At 50.2% G+C, this 22,124-nt stretch overlaps 2 protein-coding genes across 4 annotated transcripts; both read right to left on the bottom strand.

Moving 5' to 3' along the window:
• Positions 1 to 1,160: 1,160 nt before the first annotated feature.
• On the bottom strand, positions 1,161 to 14,568 carry ALAD (aminolevulinate dehydratase). 3 transcript variants are annotated; one of them, XM_045840320.1, is made up of 13 exons: positions 14,412 to 14,568; positions 13,006 to 13,126; positions 8,622 to 8,807; positions 7,607 to 7,657; positions 7,012 to 7,108; positions 4,480 to 4,615; positions 4,291 to 4,374; positions 4,102 to 4,190; positions 3,756 to 3,811; positions 3,582 to 3,669; positions 3,409 to 3,495; positions 2,947 to 3,076; positions 1,161 to 2,078 (listed from the first exon to the last, which is right to left on the bottom strand). In XM_045840320.1, the coding sequence occupies exons 3-13, from the start codon at positions 8,732 to 8,734 to the stop codon at positions 2,020 to 2,022; spliced, it is 990 nt and encodes a 329-aa protein (XP_045696276.1). In that variant the 5' UTR covers positions 8,735 to 8,807; positions 13,006 to 13,126; positions 14,412 to 14,568; the 3' UTR covers positions 1,161 to 2,019. The 3 variants fall into 3 exon arrangements, with proteins under 3 accessions (XP_045696276.1, XP_045696277.1, XP_045696273.1); XM_045840321.1 differs by lacking the exon at positions 13,006 to 13,126 and having other exon boundaries at positions 14,408 to 14,568; XM_045840317.1 differs by lacking the exon at positions 13,006 to 13,126 and having other exon boundaries at positions 14,412 to 14,565.
• A 3,949-nt stretch (positions 14,569 to 18,517) lies between these two features.
• On the bottom strand, positions 18,518 to 21,482 carry POLE3 (DNA polymerase epsilon 3, accessory subunit). The gene is made up of 4 exons (XM_045841013.1): positions 21,007 to 21,482; positions 20,814 to 20,899; positions 20,343 to 20,461; positions 18,518 to 20,061 (listed from the first exon to the last, which is right to left on the bottom strand). Exons 1-4 carry the CDS (start codon positions 21,070 to 21,072, stop codon positions 19,889 to 19,891), a joined length of 444 nt encoding a protein of 147 aa, XP_045696969.1. The 5' UTR covers positions 21,073 to 21,482; the 3' UTR covers positions 18,518 to 19,888.
• Between the last annotated feature and the right edge of the window lie 642 nt (positions 21,483 to 22,124).

Here is a 22,124-nt window from a genome sequence, read left to right on the forward strand (position 1 = left end):
CTTTCTGTGCCTAGAACAGAGCCAGGCCCTGTATTTGATTGGCAGTGATGAGTCTGGGATGGTCTTGAAGAGCCTTTTTCACACTAACCATTTTAACTTGAAATGAGCTCACAGGTCAGGGGCCAGGAGACAGGAAGCCAAGAAGCTTAAGATGGTCAAAGGTTACGGTCTGGTGTGAGGCCTGAGACACTGAGCCATCACACCCGATGACAGTGTCAGGCCCCTAGGTGGTAGATCCGGCTCAGGCCCCCTGGGAGGCCCAGCTCAGTGCCTCTTCAAGCCCTGATTTTGGCTGGCCACCTCCCCACAGGCCAAGATCATGTCTTCAATGAAGTCGGCCACAGCTCTGGAGACTACCAAGAGTCAGACTGGTCTGACCACAGAAGCTGCTGAGAGTCTATCATTCCAGATTTTTAAGATGGGTTGTTTGACTTCACAGTCCAAATTGAGCTTACTACGGGCCTGGAGCTGGGGGTCCCTGTCACTTTGCCGGCAGGCAGGTGGACTTGCAAACGAGTCCCTCCTTGGCTGGGCCCTGACTTTCTCTAAGGGAAAACTTATGTCCTGACTCAGAAGAAAACTGAAACCACCCACCCAGTTGCTCCAGCCAGAAACCCATGAAGGCATCCTTATTTCCCCCCAATGCCTCGTCCTTGACAAGCTCCCCCTACCACTCCCATACTCCCGATTTAAAGCACCAGCAATATCCGCTAATTCTTTCTCTAAAATGTCTCCCGAATTCATAGGCTTCCTCCTAACTCCACTGTCACCACCGTGGTCCAGGCCACCACCATTGCCCCCTGGGGTCTGCAGTAGCCTTCCAACCAGGCTTTCCCACACCCTTCCATTTCCCCTGTAGCAGCACAGCGTGCATGGGAAACGGGACCTTGTGTAACTGGTTAAGATCCTTTAGTTGTCTTTGTACCCGATGGAAGATACAACCCAAGCTTTCTAAAGGGTGCGGGATCTGCCTTTCTAACCAACCTCCAGCGCTGTTGCCCGTCCCTCCCTGCACCCCGCACCCTGCTGTCTGCTCCCAGCAGTGCTGCCCAGCGCCTCTCACTGCAGGATCTTTGCATACTTGGTGTCATCCTTGTGGCTTCTGGTGCCGTAAGGACCCTTCCCCCCACCATTTGTCATTCTCCATCTGAGACCCTTTATTTCCTTCAAAGCATTTATTAGAGTCTGTGACTGCTTTATTTGTCTGCTTTCTTGTTGTCGTCTGTCTCTCCCATTCTCCTTGTATAGCTTCCACGCAGAGAGACAAGCTGAGGTCTGTCCGGCTCAATTCTCAGTACCCAGAACACCGTGCCTGGGCACGGCGCATGCACGCTCTCAAAAATATCTCTTTAATAAAAAGCTTGTTCAGCGGTGGCCATCTCCAACACTCAGGAGCTCTCTCTTTGCTTCTGCATTGTAATTCCCAGGCAATGTTTCTGCTCAGCAGAGTAACTCTTTTCTGGGTTTATGGCTCAGGGTAGAGCAGATCTCAGGCAGCCTGGCAACCCCTGGCCTGGGAGAATCGCCTTCCAGTGGAATCACAGCAAATCTCAACTCTGAACCCGGACAGGTCAATCTAGGCCTCAGTCCCTGTGCCCAGCAATGCTGCCAGAGGCCTTGGGTTTTCCAGAGCTTCTGAGGACCAACGATCCAACTGCCTTCCTCTTCCCCTAATGCTCCAAACCCCTCTCCTGGGCATCGCAAACCTGTGCCCGTGACTCCTGGGAGCTTCCTAGCTAAAGCCACTCCAGAGGAAGGAGCTACGGCGGCAGAGGTGGCTTCAGAGCTGGCCCTGAGGAGGGTGGAGAAGCTTGGGACAGCCCAGGGAGATGTGGCTCTGAGTGGTGAGATTGGCACGCAGGCAGAAGTCACCTGGCACTGCTGGGCACCTGCCAGCATGTGAGCAGGAATCGGGCACAGGGCACAGTTCTAAAAGCAGCATTTACTTTGGTTTTCACTTCTCCAAGGCCCCGGGACCTTTGTGCAGTCCTAGTTCTTGGGTCTCTCACACTCTCTCCATCACTCCTTCAGCCACTGCAGTAGCTGAGGTGTGTAGTAGGTGATGATGATGTCGGCACCTTTGTGGGAGAGAAACAGAGAGCAGGGGAGGGGCTGGGCATCAGCTGCCTCTTTTGTAGTGGAACAACTTAGACCCTGACCACCTGGGAGATGAGGGCCAGTGGGGGGAGAAGGCTACTATCAGCGGGTGACACAACATGAGACTGAGGCACAGTCAGTGGGTGACACAACATGAGACTGAGTCCCGTTCTGGTCAATTCTAGAACTGTACATTGTGTGACTGTGGACCAGTCATTTTTGCTTTCTGGGCCTCAGTTTGCCAATGTATAAAATACACAGTGGGCCCTGGCTGGTGTAACTCAGTGGACTGAGTGCTGGCCTGTGAACCAAAGGGTCGCCAGTTCGATTCCCAGTCAGGGCACATGCCTGGGTTATGGGCCAGGTCCCCCAGTGGGGGGCATGTGAGAGGCAACCACATATTGATGTTCCTTTGACTCTCTTCCTCCCTCTCTTCCCCTTGCTCTAAAAATAAATAAACTCTTTTAAAAATGCACAATGAGGAAATAGATAAGCTGTAACTTCCCTTCCCACACTGTGCCATGCCAACAAAACCAGCTCTCATTTATGGAGCGATAAGCATATGACATTTACACATATCATCTCATTTAATCCACGTGAGAACCATGCACCAGGATCTTTTCTCTATTATAGACAGGGCACTGAGGTCCAGAGAATGTCTAGGCCGAGGTCTCACAAGCAAAAAATAACTGTCCCACGTTCTGTTCTAGTTGCACGTCTCTTCCGCTTGGCCAGTGTCTGTTAGACGACTGGCATTTCCAGGCTGTTATACCACTTCACCTCTCTCTCTAGGCAAAGGGCCTACCAGTCCGTGTGGTACAAGTCAAAAACTCCACCCTGTCCGCTTACCTGCTCTGCGGAAGGCGGTCATGGCCTCCAGGACAGCAGCCTTGAGATCAAACGCCCCAGCCTGGGCTCCGTGCCACAGCATAGCAAACTCTCCAGACACGTGGTACACGGCGAGAGGGAGCTCAGGGTGCTGCAGAGAAGCAGCAGTAGGTAGAAGCGCATGGTGGGTGTGCCCTTGGGAGTGTCCCTTGTTCCCTGTCCAACTCTTGACCATCTTGAACCCCATGCCCCGCTGGCCGCCTGGCCCATTCTTAAACTGTTACAGCAGAGCTGTTCAAAGCCTTCCTCCCACTGGTGCTTCCTGGGTAGGGGCAGAGAGGGGAGGGTCCGAGGGGAGGGTCCCTGTGCAGGGGCAGACTGCTTCCAACTCTGAGATCCTGCAGTCCTTCAGTCGAAGGTCCCAGAGCCCGCGGACACATTCTCTCGTCTCCCTGAGGCCCCCTGTCACTGCTCGATGCTCACCTTGTCCTTCACCTCCCGCACGATGTCCAGGTAGGGCATTCCCGGCTTCACCATGACCAGGTCAGCTCCTTCCCGCACATCCCGGTCCTGAGGGATGAGGTACGGTGTGGGCAGTGCCCGGAGGAGAGGGAAGAGGGGACAGGTTGGCTGGGGCTTAAGCTCTGGTCACTCACCACTGCTCGGAGGGCCAGGCCTCGGGCTCCAGGAGGCAGCTGGTAGCAGCGGCGGTCTCCAAAAGCTGGGCTTGACTGAGCCGCGTCCCTGGGAAGCAGAGGCATCAGGGTGGGCTCCAGCTTTGGGCTAAAGGGTCAGGGTTTAGCAGCAGACCCCCGCCCGCCCCCACTCACCGGAAAGGTCCATAGAAACAGGAAGCAAATTTGGCACTATAGCTCATCACTGACACCTGTGGGGAGACAACGGGGGCTGAGGCTCAGTTAGTCCTTTCCAGACGTTCCAGGGTCACGTGGCGGGAAAGGGACCCAGCCTAAGAAGTGGAGTGCCTGTGTTCTAGTCCCGCCGGAGCTCCGGGCCTTGGCTTGCCTGTCTCAGATGCAGAGGTTGAGACAGATCCCAAAGGCCTTGTCCAGTGCTGTCTCCAGTTCTAGGATTCTTGGCAGATGTGGGGGCAGGGCTGGTCCGGCCACAGACTGTCGCTTCACCTCCCCTCACCCCTCCCACACTCCCTGCCCCTACCCTGTTGCCAAGTCCATGTGCCAGCAAAGCCTTCTTAATGGCTTCCACGCGTCCATCCATCATGTCCGACGGGGCTACCACATGACATCCTGAGGGACAGAGGGTGGACTTCAGAACTCCGGGACCCTCCTGTCTACTCTGTCACCTCCCTGACCCAGAGGTCCTCATCCCTGCTGGTGGCTCACTCACCTGCCTTGGCATAGGCCAGAGCCACCTCTGCCAGCCGCTGGCGACTCTCCTCGGCCTGGAAAATCCCATTCTTGTTCAGAAGCCCTGCGGGTCAGACAGCCGGGTCTGAGGGGCATCTTAGACCCTGGCCCACCCCACTGTGGGGGGAAGTGGGCAGTGGCAGCGGAGCCGGTGCAGAGGGAAACTCACCGCAGTGACCGTGGGAGGTGTAGGGACACAGGCATATGTCACAGGCCACCAGGAGGCCGGGGAAGGTCTTGCGCAGCAGACGGATCGCCTCCACAGCTGGGGAGTCCTCGGAGTCGGCTGCAGAGCCCCGCTCGTCCTAGAGGCAGGAAGGACGGAGCAGCGCACCTGTCACAGGAAGCCTTCAACAGGCACAAGGAGTTCTGGCCAAGATGGAGGCGTAGGTAGAAACCCTTCGCTTCCTCGAACAACCAAAAGGAAGATAACAACCAATCTAAATACAATAAACCACCAGAAGTGCCAGAAAATCAAACTGCATGGAACTCCGACAACCAAGGAGTTAAAGAAACATTCTCCAGATCGGTAGGAGAGACCCAGACGGGCAGCCAGCAGGCAGAGAGGACCCGTGGCAAGGCGGAGGACCCAGCGGGCGAGGCAGCATACCCTGTGGGCAAGGCAGCGGACTGCGTGAGCGAGGCAGAGCTGGCTGAACGGGAAGCTAAAGACTCAAGCTAGCTATAAACTACCACGGGGTTGCCACAGCAGGAGAAACTCCCAGTCTCACACGACAGAGTTTGTTTGTTGGAAAGTGGGGCTAGAGCAAAGTAAACGAGACGCATTGTTCCCTCTCTGATTGCTCCCCCACAGACAGCACCACAACGCAGCAAAGAGGGTTGCCTCCCCCGAGGAGAATACCTAAGGCCCCACCCCCTACAACATAACAGGTGCACTGAGACAAAGTAATATGGCCTAAATGAAAGAGCAGATCAAAACTCCAGAAGAAGAACTAAGTGATGAGGAGATAGACAGCCTATCTGATGCAGAGTTGAAAACACTGGTAGTCAGGATGCTCATAGATGGTTGCAAAATGAAGGAACAAATGAAGGCTACCCAAAGTGAAATAAAGCAAAATATTGAGGGAACCAACAGTGACAGGAAGGAAATCAGGACCCAACTCAACAATCTGGAGCAGAAGGAAGAAATAAACATCCAACCGGAACAGAATGAAGAAACAAGAACTGAAAAATATTGCAGAAAGGCTTAGGAACCTCTGGGACAACTATAAGTGTTCCAATACCCAAATCATAGGGGTGCCAGAAGGAAAAGAGGAAAAGCAAGAAGTTGAAAATTTATTTAAAATAATAATAAAGGAGAACTTCCCCAATCTGGCAAAGGAAGCAGACTTCTAGCAACTCCAGGAAGCTCAGTGAGTTCCAAAGAAATTGGACCCAGGCCCTGGCTGGTATGGCTCAGTGGCCTGAGTGCTGGCTTGCAAACCAAAGGGTCACCGGTTCGATTCCCAGTCAGGGCACATGCCTGGGTTGCAGGCCAGGTCCCCAGGAGGGGGTGCGTGAGAGGCAACTACACATTGATATTTCTCTTCCTCTCTTTCTCCCTCCCTTCCTCTCTCTAAAAATCAAACAAACAAACAAACAAACAAATAAATAAAATCTTTAAAAAAAAGAAAGAAATTGGACCCAAAGAGAAACACACCAAGGCACATCATCATTAAGTTATCCCAAGATTAAAGATAAAGAAAGAATCTTAAAAGCAGCAAGAGGAAAGGAGAGAGTTACCTACAAAGGAGTGCCCAGAAAACTATCAGATCATTTCTCTATAGGCAAGAAGGGGCTGGAAAGAAGTATTCAAAGTCATGAAAGGCAAGGACCTACATCCAAGATGATTCTATCCAGCAAAGTTATCATTTAGAATGGAAGGGCAGATAAAGTGCTTCTCAGACAAGGTCAAGTTAAAGGAGTTTATCATCAACAAGCCCTTATTATACGAAATGTTCAAGGGAGTTATCTAAGAAAAAGAAGATCAAAACTATGAACAGTAAAATGACAACAAACTCACAATTATCAACAACTGAACCTAAAACCAAAACAAAAACAAACTAAGCAAACAACCGGAACAGAACAGAATCAGAGAAATGGAGATCACATGGAGGGTTTTTGGCGGGGATGGGGGGAAGAATGAAAGTGGGAAGGTACAGGGAATAAGAAGCATAATTGACAGGCATGAAATAGACAAGGAAAGGTTAAGAAGAGTATAGGAAACAGAGAAGCCGAAGAACTTACTTATATGTACAACCCATGGACATGACTAAGGGGGGTGAAGGTTGGAGGGTTGGGGGGTGCAGGGTGGAGGGGAGATTCAGGGGAAAAAATTGGGACAATTGTAACAGTATAATCCATAAAATAGACTTAAAAAAATAAAGGGCACAATGGCCCTCACAGACTGCAGCTCCATCCCTCTCCTTGTACCACTAGCAGAGTCCCGGACAAGAAGGCACAGTGAGGGTTGTCCCCATTTCGCAGAGGAGACTTGACTCGCCCAGTCAGGGCGTCATAGCCATGCTTAGCTTCTTGACCCTCCATGGGTGCTGTCTTAATAACGGGGGCCATGTCCATGCACCTGCGGCCCCAGGGCCGGCACAAGGCGGGAATGCAGGGGTGGTCAGTGTGGAAGCTCGGCTCACCCTCACCCAGCCTCCCCTTCCCCTCCCCTCGGACTGCTCCTCTGATTCCTCACCTTGGGAACTCTGCTGGGGACGCCAAAGACCAGGACGCAGCGCAGGCCCTCTTCTATCAGGGGCCGCAGCATCTCTTCTAGCCGGTTCACACCGTACCTGCGTGTGGGTGGGGGAGGGGCTGAAGTGAGGCAGGTCCTGGGAACCGGTCCTCCCCACCCTGCCACGCTGTGCCTCTGTTCAGAGCCACAGTGCACCTGGTACCAGGAGGGCTCACGCCCCGCAGTACAGGGAGGGGCAGAAATGTTCCCACCAAGCAGATGGGAATGCCGAGGCCCCAAGTGGCAGAGCTATGGCATTCAGCCGTGGGAGGACCCTCCAAGGCTCTTTCTTTGAACTCCCATCTGAAGCTAAGCTCTCCTCTCCCAGACTCCAGACTCTGCTATGGTGCCTCTGGTGAAGGGCAGCCCATCACTGCACGAGGCTGCCTCTTCTGTTGGGGAACAACTGTGACCCTGACAAGATCCTTCTTGCTACTGAGCTGAAGTCAGACTCTCTGGATCTTCTACCTCCTGGGTCTGCCTCTGCTTCCTGGTACCTCCACCTGTAAAATCTCTCCCTCCATCAGCCCCTGCCCTCCCCACCCATGGCTCCTACCTGGCCACTCCTGGAAGGCTGGCGATAGGCTGTACATCATCAGGAACATCCCTGCAAGAGTGGGGGTGGGCTATGGACTGGGAGCTGTGGGGAGGGCCAGTGGGGGAGGGCGTGACTGAGGGGGATGGGTGGGGAGCTGGGAAGGAACATGGAAATGTAGATGGTGGGAGGGGGATAGGGTCCAGAGTCTGGTTCCCCTGCCTGGCCAAGCCCAGGGCCTGAAATAATAATAGGAACAACAAGAATGACAGTGACAACAGGAGCAACTATACTAACAGATAAGTAATCCTAGGAAGCAGTCAAGTGGTTAAGACCTTGGGCTCTGAAGTCAGAAGGTCCTCGCTTGCTATCACAGTCCGTTACTGACTGGGTGACCTTGGCCAAGTTGTACCACCCCTTTGAGCCTCCAGCCCTTCATCTATACCCTGGGTGGATTCATTCATTCATTCATTCATACCACAAATACTTATTGAGCACTTATTATATGCCAGGTACTGTTCTGGGCTCTGGCAGTATAACAGTGAAGAAAACGGACAAGATTCCCTGCCCTCAGGGAGATGATAATCTAGGGGGCAGTATCCACACCTTCCTCAGACAGATGCTGTCAGGAATGAAAGATAACAGATGTAGATGCTTACAGTACCTGGTACACAGCAAGTACTCAATAAATGTCAGCTGTCGCTATTTTTAATAATCCTGACTGCCACCTGTTACATGTACATGTGCACTTTACAGTGTACAGACTACCTTCCCAGCTTCTGTCTTATTCAAAAGCTCAGGACGGCAGGTGAGGGTTATTCTTTTTTTCCAAATGGGAAGATTGGGTTCTTGCCAAGGTTTGTCTTGTTCCTGAGACAGATGTCCTTAACCCAGCAGGTGACTTCCAGTACTGTGAGCTCCAAGCTGGCAGCTCACTTTACCGCCCCCAACAGATGCCTGCTCGGCTCACACACACACCCACCTACTCACGCACACACCCTGCGGGTCAGTGACTCGGCTCATTCTGGGGACTCACGTGACAAAGATGGGGTAGATGAGGTTGGAGGCACCGAGGGTGGCGGCGGCTGTCTGCCAGGTCCGAAGCAGTGGGTGGAAGTAGCCGCTGTGCAGAACAGACTGGGGCTGCATGGTGAGCAGGGAGGGCACAGGGCAGCCAGCTGGTGGGAAGGGAGGGCTCCCGGGATATCTGCTGGACGCTCAGCTGTGTAGGGGAATGGGAAGAGCATGAGGTATGGCCCCTGTACCCAGGGAGGAAAGAGCCAGGCAGGCTCTCCCGGGTTCCTGCCTCTCCTGCTCTCCAACCCATGTTCCTCTGAGTGTGGTTCACCAATCCCTGCTGGTCTATACGATAAGTAAAGAAATAAAAGTAGGACTTAAACTTCCATAGCAATCTGAACCTGATACTATAAAATCTGGGCTATTTTTATGGCCTCTCTTTTTCTTTTTTAAAGATTTTATTTATTTATTTATTTTTAGAGAGGGGGAGGGAGGGAGAGAGGTAGAGAAACATCAATATGTGGTTGCCTCTTGAGTGCCCCCTACTGGGGACCTGGCCCACAACCCAGGCATGTGCCCTGACTGGGAATTGAACCAGTGACCCTTTGGTTCGCAGGACAGCACTCAATCCACTGAACCACAACAGCCAGCGCTCTTTTTCTTTCTAAATAACATTTTTTTCTAGTAATTCATTTTTATTTTGTGTTATCAAAGGATCAATCTCAGCTGAATTGGAAGCTAGTATGAGAAGCACTGATCTAGCCAACATTTATACTTTGTTTATTCCATGAAAAATGTCCATGTGCTTGGCAGAAATTTTAGATAAGCCAAAAGAGAAAAAAAATCTCTTGTAATTCTATCTCTAGAGAAAAGCACAGTTAACTCCTTGGTACATGGACTTCTGGTCGGGCAGGTCATATTAAGAGGATTAAATAGTTCATGCCTGACAGACACACACACACACACACACGCCCTATAGAGTGGCCACTGATAGCATCTCTTCCAGCCCCAGAGCCTCCGGCTGCTCCCCACGCACAAGCCACACTTGGCCAGCTTCTGGCTCTGCTCACCCTGTGCCCTTGATCTAGAAGGCTTGTGCTCTCTCCACAGCTTCAGCCCCAAACCTTACTGGGTTCTCCGCAAGGCACTCCTTCTTCCCTCTCCCACTGAAGTTTCTTATCCTGCCCAGATCACACTCTCTCTTACACAACAGGTCCCTGTGGGTCTATCTTATCTTGTTCCAACAGACAGAGCTTTTGCAGGGCAGGGTCCACAGTGAATTCATTTTTTGCCTTCTCCATTCACTCTGCCACATAGTAAATATTTAATTACACAGAATACTAAATAATTAATGCCTGAGGCATAATCATTTTTTTCTTGAGCACCTACTATGTGCCAGGCCATGCTGGGCACTTGCATATATGATTTCTCATTGAGTTGGCACTCCAGTCCTGGGAGGCGGGCTAACTGAGTGCGTCTTGGAGAGGTGGAGCCCACCTTGAAAGAACTATGAGTTTCAATGTGAGTTTGGAGGCCAGAAGAAGCTTGCTGAAAGATGAGGACTTGAACTTGGTTTTGCAGGATGAGTGGGTTCAGCTAGTCAGAGGGCAAGGGGAGAACATTCCCTCAGGAGGGGAAGAGGGGAGTAAAGGTGGGGAAGGAGGGGGTGGGGGGCCTATGGACTGTTCTCAGAACCTAGGAGGCCATTGAGCCGTGTGTGTATAGAAGGGAGGGGGCGAGAGGGGGCCAGATCCAGGGCAGGGGAGGTTTCTGACCAGGGGGCAGGGAGTAGCCTGGTCCGAGCCTGGCGGTAAGAAGAAAATTCTTACCGGCCAAGCACAGCGGACTGGAAGCAGAGGAGCACAGAGGCTATGGGTCAGAGGGGCAGAGAAGGAAGGGCCATCATAAGGCAGTCAAGGGGCCGTCTCTTGGGGCGGACATTCCGAGCTTGTCTGACTGGGAGGGCAGTGGGGAGCAGAGCTTGGAGAGGAGGTGGAGAGCTCCATTTCAGACACTTCCTTTTGGAGGTGTGTACACATGTTCATGTGAACAAAACGGACTCCATCTTTGTATCCCTGCTTTTGTTTTTCCATGCCAAGAACTCTGACCTATCTAGTCTCAGCCAGCACCAAAGCCCCAAGTTAATGATTAGCCGTGTCCTGTAAGCTTACCTAGTGTAACCATATAGATTCCTATGAGTAAATGGCCAGAATAGCACAGCAACCGAAATTAATATCAAACTAGGTGTTGGCATTAATTCTAAGCAATTATCCATCACAAGACTACCAGGAGCTATGGTTCCTGGCTCACTGCATTCTTCGTCCCTTTGCCTTGTCAACCATTAGTAGCTCAGCTATACTACGAAACGTTTATCACAGTGCTGTCTCGCAGTGGAGGCTGATCTGCGCATGCTGCTGGCTCATCTCTTCTGCCATGACCCAATCTTCCTGTAAGTGAATTACTCTGTAATAAATTCTATCCTATTCAGTAAACTTGCCAGCTTCTAGACAGCACAGATTGGTGGTCCATGTACCCCCATCCTGCCTTCAGACAAGGTGCCTGGGGGAACACTCAGTAGCCAAGTAGGGGAGAAAAAAAGAGCCAAGAGCCACCCATCTCTTCTTGCGTGGGCGGAACCTCAAGGCAGGGGCTTATCCAACGTTATACACTCCCTGGGCCTGGGCAGTCCTTTAGTACACTGAAGATGCCTTCTCTCCCCACAGTCTCCCAGGCCCCATTTTATCTGACCCTCCAGCCTGTCAGGGTCAGGGTTATCAGGAGCCACACACAGACGCACCCTGCTACCCCACCCTTGAGCCGGTCACATCATCTGACACAGGAGCAAGCCGGGCCTCCCCAAAGTTTTTCCAACCCCAAAAAGAACAATCATTCAGTAGTTACAAAGTCCTGAGTACCCCTTTTGTGCAAGATTTTGCTCTGAAGTCTGCCATGGATTCGCCTAGCTCAGAGAGCTTAAGTCACTTGCCCAAGGGTACACAGCCAGTTAGTAAGTGAGCCAGAATTTGAATCTGTTCTAGACAAAGAGTGCAGGGTTTTATCCACTAGGGCTGGTACACACTTGATTCAGGAGGCACCTCTCTGCCTCACTATCTTTGCTTTGGTGGCTGGACAGATGGAGGAAATAAGAGACGGATATACGGAGCCTATGTTATGTGATGGTATAGGTATTTTCTATACACAGTATACATTATCTCATTTAATTGCAGAGAATCATTCTAACTTTTGGTGATAAGGGAGTGGAGGTTCAGAGAGGTTAAGCGACTTGCTCAATGTCAGATTCTGAAGCTGGATCTCCGCCTGTCTCTGATCTGCTTCTGAGATAGCAAACTTTGTAAACAGGCTCCAGCTTCTGGAATCCAAAGCTGCATTCCACTGGATTCCTAACCTTGCTTATACTTTAGAAGGTGGGGGAGGGGGCGGGGGGGGCACACACAGCAAATGCCTTCTGTTTATCAGAAACAACAGGGCAGGGCTGCCTAGGAGCTCTGCCGCCCACATTTCACCCCAAGGAGACTGGAGCTTGGGGGTGGGGGACAAGGGAGGAGGGTGAGAGTGGTGAGGGGGAAGCCTCCATTTAAGCTGTTCTTTTTTTCTCTTTAAAGTTTAGGGTTCAGAGATTTGATGTGAGAAATGGGTGTCAGTAACTAAAACAGTGAAGTTGACAATCACTGATCCTGTTTAACTCTTACATGTGGCCGTGGAAAACCGGGTGCACAGAGGCAACAGGGCTTGTCTGACACTGCACGGCGAGTCGGGCACAGGCTGGGTTTGACAGTGGGGTCTCCTGCCTTCGGGTCCAGCTCCATTACCTACACAACCCATGGTTGCTCTGTCGCAACTGGTGCTGAATCAGTATCTCTGGGGTTGAAAAACAACTCTGGGCAACAGAGCCACATCTCTGTTTGCAGAGCTGAAGCTGTGCCTGGGCTTTGCAAAAAGTCCCTAAAAGATTGGGAAATGTTCATACACTTGGGAGGAGGGCACTTCTCCAAATCAAGCGAGCCTGCAAGCCACAGCTTAAATCCTGTGACACCTCACTGAAGTCAACAGCAAGTCACCATGGGACCCAGCACCATGCTCAGCCACATTAGAACACGTTAGCTTAGCTGGAAGGCAGTAGACGGTGGTGGTGGCGCAGAAAAAAACTGCATTGCAAGGTCAAAGAGCCCCAGGTCTGGTCTGTGCTCTATGCATGACTCTGAGAGGTTGCTGGCTTTTCAGATTCTTCACTTTGTAATATATGAAATGGGAGCTAAACTATCAAACTGGCAGAGATTAGAGATAGAGGAGAGGTATGTGCCAGCCACACAGTAAACATGTAGCTACTTTTCTATTAGAAATAGAACTGAGCTGGAACTAGATCTCCTGGCATGCCCTCGTACCTTTGCCTCCTGCACCACACCCAGAAGGGAGAACTTTCACTCAAATCTGTGTGGGCTACAGGGTCTTCCAAGACATCCGAGGTGGGGGGGCCAGGGGGAGGTCCCTGCCTTGGAGCAGCTTCTGTGAGGGAGGAGAAATAATCACCACACAGATGCTACAATAGAGGGATGGCCCAGTTGCTGTGGGAGTCAAGGAAGGCTTCATGGAAGAGGGAACATTGAGGGATAAACAGCTTTTCAGACTGATTGTGAAGGTATCGCCTTCCTTAGAAGGCAAGTTCCCCAACCTGGGAGCAAGCTAGGTCGGGCCCTCAGAGGAGCCACTAGGACGGGCTGAGAAAGAGCTGCAGGGTCTGAACCCCCCATGTTGTGCGCAGCTGAGGATTCCAGAGGCTGTGGTCTTGGCACAGAGGGTGGGACCTGCGGCTTGTTCTGGCAGGCTCCGCGAGCTGGGGAGGAGGCAGTCAGGAGGGTTGCCTAGGTAGAAGGTGGTCAGGGCTGAAAAGTCCAAAGCCCCAGAGGGGCCCAAAACAGCAGCTGTTAGGCAGTTCTGAAAAGGGACAGATTTGTTTATGCAGCTCACATTTCCTGAATATCCACTCTGGGCCTGTCCCAGGGCTACTTACAGGAATTAAAAACAAGAAGGAGACCTGGGCCTTGACCTGGAGCTTTGAAGAGCCCGGTTTCCTCTGGGCTCAGCTATGAGGAGCTATGTGGAGAATTTGCCAGGTTACATCATTGAAATGATGGTGAAACTGGACTCAAAGGACAGACGCAGGCCCAAGATCACGCCGGGGGTCAGTGGCAGTTCTAGGGCTAGAATCCAGGTCTCCCGCAGCCCAGTTTTCAGTGCTCTGGGTGAAGCCGATGGGGGAGAGGCGCAGCCTGGCGGCTCTAAACCTGGCTGCAGCGGGCAGCATGACGGCTGTGTAGATTTTGGAGTCTGCACACACGGATTCATATCCTAGTTGTCACTTTCCAGCTGTGTGACTTCAGTTTCCTCATCTGGTAAACGAGGACTTGAACCGCCCTCAATGGGCTGAATAGTCCAGTGCATGTACCGTACAAAGGTGGCACAAAACGGCTGTTACTTCCACTTCCCTCCCTCATCAGCGATGGTACCTCGGGCTCTGTACCAGAGCCCGCTCCAGCAGCACCGCTCCTGCGGTGTCCAAGGGAGTAAACCCCGGAGAGGAGATGCGGGGCCCGGACAGCGGCCCTCCAGGGCTGCGGCTCCGCGGAGACCCCAACCCGGCTGCAGCACGACAGTCTACCTCTCAGAGCAAAAATACCTTCCCCACAGGACGGTCCCTGGCTGCACTGCCAGTGCTTGACGCGGGACTCTTGGGGCCACAGCCCCCGCCTCCCAGTACGCCACCTCCCAGAGTCCGGCCCCCCTTACCTACCTCCCAAGAGCTGCGAGTCTACGCTCTTGCCACCGCCACGGCTATCACACAGCTATCACACAGCTACCACGCACTCTCTAGAGTCCCCAACACACTGGGGCGGAGCTGCTTCCCGGAAGCTACGCTCCTCCTCACACTCCGCCCCAACACCCCCGGGGAACTCTTTGCCGGTGGGCTGATCCGCTCCAGCCCCTGACTCTCCCAAGGGCACAGGAGGCTCAGGGCCTGGCCAATCGGGTGCGCTGAAGAGCTTGAGAGCCCGCCCCTCCCGGCTCCGGGCCAGCGCACTGGCTGGGAAAGGCCTGAGCGTACTAGAGAGGAACCTCGGGTCCCTTGGAGTGAACCTGCTTCGGTTCCGGCGCCGTAGGTCACTTTACAGTCCTCTCCCTCCCCGATTTAGAGCATTCTTGGTGCTAGTTAATTACTTGTTGAAAGAATAATAGGATGCCAGGACATTAAAACAACACTGTAATGCCTAACACAATTGCTAAGTTCATTTTTACGGACTGAGCATTTTGAAGTTGTTGAGCTCAGCACCAGGCTGCCTTCCAACTTTTAAGAGAAAATGTATTCCATTGTAATTGCTGAGGGTCTACTCTGTGCCGTGGTTGGGAGATGTGATTTGAAAGACATGGACACTGTAGGCATTAGACCTGTCTAGTGAGTACACCTGACCGCAGATGTTGGGGGGGGGGCGGGCAGTTTGGGACAGAGTACGAGAAGAGGTAGGGGGAATCTAGTGAGGCTTTTGGGGCTTGGGTCAATTGGTAGGATTGGGAAAGTGAAGTGGGGGTCGGGGTCACTACCCTGACAAAGGAATGCTTTTATACAGGTGAATCAAGGATTATTGAAAAGTTAACTTTGAACTGTGGAGGAAGCCAGTTGATTGTACTACCCTTATTATAAGCTTTTGCTTCTCAAAATCTGTAACCCAAACCTGTTTTATACCTTCTTTATATTCCAAGTTAAAGAGGTAGAGAGGCTTAATGCTAAGGAAATACGACACCGCTTAATTCCCAGCTACTAGAGTTCTGATCTGTATTCAGATAAGGAAGGTGGTAGAAAGGAATGAGGAGAAGAGTGGAGAAATAAAATGGAATCACTATGGTGAAGCTGCCAAATTATTAAAATCAAGTAGGTTGAGGCATAAGGAAACGACTCTATTCTTGCTTTAACTAGCCTGGGAATTTAAACTTTTCAGTTGTGCATCCATGCCTGGATGTACATGAACTCCAAAGATAACCATCTGTCCAACCCAGTTAATGACCCAGACCACTGGACACCTGAAAGATTACCACCTCAGATCAGAGCAAAGGCTAAGAATGCAGGGCTAACTCTTCTCAAAAATGTACTTTTTACTATAAAAACTCTTAAACTTCTTTCTCCTTCAGGATACTCTGGGTATTGCTTAGTTTCAAGTTTTCAAACCTGGACACTTGAATGAAACTTTGCTATTTTTAATTTTAGCAAAGCCTCCTGATTCATTTGAACCTAGCTGACAGGAATTAATGATTTTGTGCATTAAAGAGTCAGGGGCAGTACCATGCACTTTATATTCACTTACCTAATTTTATAGATTGGGAAAACAATCACCAGGGAGATTACACAATTTGTCCCACCTCACATTGGGTTTACTCTGCAATGCCTGCTAAACATGCTACTTCAACTCATAGGGGTAATTCATCCCCGCATCCCTCAATTTAGATCTCCCACCCAACATTTCTTTGATAATACCTCTTTCCCAACTAAAAAATAATTAGGACCATCTACCAATAAAAGCCCAGAGTGGAGAATTTTAAAATGTTATTGTTTGATGTAATCTATTTTTCCCATGTTTCACTCTTAACTGGAAGACCTGTTCTCAGCCACACCCCCTAACTTTACCTTAATCTTTCACTCTGATTCATAAAAAAGTATTACGAATGCAACAATATGAATAAGCATAAAATAGAACAAAAGTAGTCAGACACAAGAGTACATATTGTATAGTTTCATTGATATGCAATACAAACTATGGCAAAATTAATCTGTGCTGTTGGAAGTCAGGAGAGCGATTACCACTGGGGAGAATGACTGGGAGACCAAAGGGGTTTTTAGGGTGATGGTCATGTTGTTTATTGATCTGATTGTGAATTATATGGATGTGTTTAGTTTGTGAAAATTTATCAATCTCTAAACACATATACACATTTTAGCATGTATAATGAAACCCTAACCCCCCAATCCCCCGCCAAAAAAATCCTCATAACCCCACTAAACTATTGTGCCTCTCAGATAGGTGCATGGCATTGTGCTAAATGCTGTGAGGAGTGTAAAAGAAATGGAGATTGGTGGTTGCCAGGGGGTGGGGGTGGGAAACATGGGGAGTAACTGCTTGACCAGTATGGAGTCTGATTTTGGGGTCATGAAAATGTTTTGGAACTAGACAGAAGTGGTTGTACACATTGCATTATGCTAAATGCCACTGAATTGCTAATTTTTAAAAGGTTAATTTTATGTTCTGTGAACTCCATCTCAATTAAAAAGGAAAATTGGTTCACCAAGTGCAATGTGGTATTTTGCTTTGGATCCTGAACAGAAAAAGGAAGTTAGTGGAAAGACTGATGAAAATACAGATAGTTTGGGCAAATTAACTGATAGTTTTTTTTATTAGTTTTGACAAATGTACCATAAGATGTTAACATGAAGGGAAGTTGGGTGACAGTTATATGGGAACTGTCTGTACTCTGCAACTTTTCTGTAAGTATAAAATAAAAAGTAAAAAAAGTTCCAAAGTAAAAAGTTAAAAAAAAAAAAAGGCCGTGGGCCACTTTAACAGGATCTCACTTTCATAAGTTAATGGTAAGATCTTGAGCAAGCCACTTCTCTCTGATGAGCCTCAGTGTCCCATCAGTAAAAATAGGTTAGGCTGCAAAAGCAATTTTGCATGAGTGAGAATGTAACCGTTTTATCCTCCAAATCCAGATCAGAATCTCTAGGTATGAAGGGCTGTGGTTAAAAAAAGATGAGAAACACGACCTTAGCCTAGTAAGGAATCTTCAAAACCCAGATACCACTACAGGAATGAGAGAGGTGAGAAAAACTGATGGATGACCTCAAATATGCTGCCCAGTTCTTAACTTCTGTACTCTTGAGTCATAGTCCCCATTGTTGGGAAACATGACTTTCCTTAGGTAAGCCTGGGTAAGTACTAAAGCCATGTGGGAGTTCTTTTAAGGGTTCCTTCTTGACTAGAGCCTTATGTTGGAGTGGTAGCAGATTAGAATAGATGGTATGGTGAGCCCTCTTTAAGCAGGATTGAATTAACAGTGGATTTGATTTGATAGGAAACAGCGAGGGTCTGTAACAGCAATGTTCTAGGAAGATCCACTTGGCAAGCAGTACAAAGGGAAAGCTAGGGGAAGCGGAGATGAGGCAGGAAACTGGGCTCAAAGGAAGCCACAGGAGTCCAGATGGGACTTGGGGGCTTAGCCAAGTGATGCTTATGGGAATTCAGAAACAATATTTTTCAAAGAAGATATTATTTGTCTATTTTTAGAGGGAGGGGAAAGGAGGAAGAAAAACATCAATTGGTTGTCTCACATGTGCCCCAACTGGGGACCAGCCCTGCAATCCAGGCATGTGCCCTGACCAGGAACGGAACTGGAGACCTTTCACTTTACAGGATGATGCCCAACCCACTGAGCCACACCACTCAGGGTCCAGAAGCTGTATTTCTGCTCGGGAGAAGGGGAAAAAACTCACTAGTCTAAATGACTGTTGGAGTTGTATCTTTGTGCAATGTTACTTATAAAGTCATGATTTGAGAAAGCTATGCAGATTAGGGAACACAGTGCCAGACACAGAGCAGGAACTCAACAATGTTTGCAGTTGTTAAGCATCTGGAATATGGGGTGTCCAGCAGAACCATGGAAAGCTCTTGTGGTGGCTGAAGAGCAGCTCCCTTGCCTGTGAACCAGCAGCACCTGCTGGTCACCCAAGGTGTTGCAGGATCCCATTTCTACAAAGATGGGGCTGGGCCCATAGCCCCAAAACTATGTAGGGCATGATCAGATGTGCCCCAAAAGCATACCACAAGCAAGCAGGATGAAACAGGAGTCATCACCTGTAACAACAATGTTCTTTATTTGTACAAAGCACTATAATTTTCTCAACATTCTTCACTCATTATCAACAAATTTTTTACTGTATTAATTTAATTAACAGTGTCAAACTACACTTCACTACCTGTCAACTGCCTTAGAGACAAACAAATAAGTGCTTGGAGCACTAAATAAAAGAAAGGGAAAAAAAAACCCTAAGAAAGGTCAACAGAGGTACTTTAGAAGCAGTTAAAGGGGATGATTGCGGTGGGGTCGGGTGGGGGGATTAAATTCCTGAGCACCATCCGATTTCCCTTAAGGTTCACAGAAGTTTACAAAATCATTTTTAAAAGACATGAGATTAGAACTAAGAAAGCAGAGGAACCTGCACTTTTTGATGTTAAGTAGGTTATCAAAGTTCCTGCACTGGCAGAGTGAGAAAAGGAGGAGAGGATGGGGATGGGAGCAGAGGAGAGGCAGCAAGTGGGAAGCACAGGAGGAGAAAGTTGTGTCTAGAAGAAATAAAGTTTGGAGCTTGTCATGAATTGGAAGAATGAAAAGCCACAGTCACAAGTCTGGGAAATAGACTACAGGAAGAGAAAGCCTGGTATTTTATACCTTCCAGGAGGTGACAACAGACTCTAAAGCTGCACAGTGGCAGGGAGTGAGGTGCATCCAAGACCATACCATCTCTTTTGTACGTGGAAGACATTGGCACACTTGTTTGACTGATGCCCGTCTATACCGAGGATTTAAAAGCTTATTTGCCGAGAGTGCAGCACCCCCACAACAGGTCAAATGCCTACAGGCAATCTAGAAGGGTCCCAAGCCAAGCGGGTTGGTACAAACCAAAATGAAATAATGTCACTGTCGAGTGAAGAAACCACAGATTTCATTGTTCTCCCACAGCCTTTTCGTCGTTTCTTGAAACTATGCCATTTCCACCGCGTGTAATAAGCTAGCATTGCCAAACACTGTACAAATAGGCTGTCCATGATCGGAGCCCCAGGTTTTCCCTGAGCCTTGACTGCCTCCTGTGATTCAGAACACAGCAGGTGGCATGGAAATTATTATTTTTGGTGGAGGTGGAAGGGAACTGGGAATCAAAAACTGCCTAATCACACAGGTAAGTAAACAAGGTCAAGTTGATTATCAGTTCGGAATCCCTCTTGCCAAAAAGTCATAACCTTCAGACTGATTAAGCAAAGCAGGATTCTGCTACTCAGAGGCTCTGAGTTTGGGAAGCGCTGGTTTTGATATTTCTAGCCAGTTTGCATTTCCATCTTCTCAGGTTCTTCTGCCTAGGGCTGCTCTGCCCACTAGGAAACAGCTTCGCGCACACGTCACCACGTTTCCCAGTGGTGCCTTCCAGAAGCCACAGTCTCCTCACCCTCCTCAGTTGTCCACTTCCTCCTCCTCGTTCTGTTCTTCTTCTTCCAACCGTTCCTCGTCTTCATCATTGTCCTCATCCCTACTCTTGTCTTGCTCTTCTGAGTCTGTTTTCCTGTCTTTGTCCTTCTTCTTTTGCTCAGAAGCTTCCTTCTTGCCTTTCTGCTCCCTCCTATAGGCTGTAAGGAGGAAGGAGGTGGTTAGGAGGCAGGGCTGAACCAAGCCGACAGCAGCAGCTAACTTCACAGTATACCTGTGGCCCAGGAGGAAAAATAACCTGCCCGGTATTACAAAACAGACCTCAGACGGCGCTAACTGCACTGTTTCTGAGTCACATCCAATACTTGCTCCTTGGGCTTAAAGGGACCCAAGCTGAGAAAGACTTGGGGCCTTTAGGACCAGGTGAGCAGGTCACACAGGATGAACACCTCCTTGGCTGAGAAAATAAAAAGCTCCTTACCTTCCAGAGCTTCTTTTAACGGCGTAACAAACCGCTGGAACTCCATTTCCTCCATGGCCGAGAGCACATCGCTGGCATTCAGCGTCTTGCGTTTCCCTTTCATTGCGAAGTTGTTGGCACTGAAAGAAAAAAAGAAGAAAGATTAAGGGCTGTCAGATCCTCTCCTGCCGCCTATGGCGTGGGTGGAAAAAGGAGCACCCAAAGGTGCAATGGTTAAGCTCACGTCTTAGATGCACGGAGTGCTGTGACCTGGTAACTCCCGCCCCCCACCCCCGTACAAAAGGGTTCAAGCAAAGTTATTTTGTTCCATTTCCTTCAGAACTTGCAAAAACCGGGGGAGGACTCTGAACCTCCCTCCAGGAGGTAGGACGGAGTTACTGGAGTTGGTGGGCTCCGACCCAGGGGTCTCTCTGCACCTCCCTCACGCCACAGACCCAGTTAAGCTCTGGATAGCCGTGCCCGCCGCCTCACCAGGATGTGGCATACAGCACGAAGACGCTGGCGGCACGGGAGATGGCGCTCCGGGCCTCCTTGGAGATGTTGACACCGTCCGGGAGCTGTGAGAAGAGCGGAGTTAGCAAAGCTGCCGGCCCACGTCCCGCGTCCCGCTTCCCGCCCCTGCCCGCTCGTCCGCCCTGGTCCATCTGTCAGCCTAGCTGCTCACCGCCTCCTTGATGATCCTAGTGATGACAGCGTTGGGCAGGTTTAGGTCCTCTGGCCTCTCCGCCATTGCCGCCACCAGGGCCGCACCACCGCCTCAGGCCTCCTCTTCAGACAGCTACAGCGTCTGGACTTCCCGCGTCGCCACGGTCTGACCCAACGAGGCTTCCGTCCCAACCCACGTTACCCACTGTGTCCCATACTGCCCCGCGCGGTGTAGCCTCCCTAATCCACTGGCCCCGCCTCCGCCTCAAGTTGCCGGGGCAGCCGAACGTTCCTCGCCGCTATGGTTTCGGTACGCCTGGAGTTCTGTCCGGCCCCACCGACACCCGATGTCCCTTCCCAAGCTCATTTGTCTTCCTCACGCCACCACCACGTCTGGCGATTCTCCCCCAGAATAAGTTAGGCTCACTGGGGCTTCCGTTTCCTCCCCATAGTGCTGTGCGCTGCTGCTGGGCGACGGCGCATCCCAGCGCGTTGCCTGGTGGGGGTGGGGAGGAAGAGGGGGACTGAGATGGTGGGGCGGGGCTCCTTTGGGGGAGAGGCGGGGTCTGGTGGGAGGGGCCCATAGGCCTCTTCACCGCCCCTTGAGGAACGTCGTTTAACCACTGGGCTGCAGCTCCCAGCAGCGTGGCTGAGCGTGGATTCCATAGAATCGCGCCCCCGCTGGGGTTCTCATTCTCTTTTACCAGAACGAAGCAGGGAATCTTTTTTTGAACTCTTACCGGAGCTGATGTTTATTCTTAATAATTACACCCCTCCAAACTCGGTAATAATAGTATTAAGGGATAATGTTACCTAGAATTTTACAACGCAAATTAATTTGCCAGCAGAGCACCAGTGCTGGCAACATAGAGATGGGCATGACTAGACGTCAGGGCTCAACTCGGTCTGCTGAGGTAATGAAAGGGCGACAGGCAGGTTGTGAGAATAATACACCACTTTCTCATTCAAAAACAAACCCTCTTAGAATTTCTTTCTTTCTTTTTCAGTTTTTAGAATCGTTCATAGAACATCCTTCCCGGTCAAAGGCATTACCATAGATAGCTGTACAATGGCTTTTTAAGTTGTATCATTTTCATATTATGTAGGTAGACATTGTCTTCACTCCCATTGAGGACT

This window comes from Phyllostomus hastatus, unplaced genomic scaffold (genome assembly GCF_019186645.2).
Source record: "Phyllostomus hastatus isolate PE091 unplaced genomic scaffold, TTU_PhHast_1.1 phas_contig_34, whole genome shotgun sequence".
Classification (NCBI taxonomy): domain Eukaryota; kingdom Metazoa; phylum Chordata; class Mammalia; order Chiroptera; family Phyllostomidae; genus Phyllostomus; species Phyllostomus hastatus.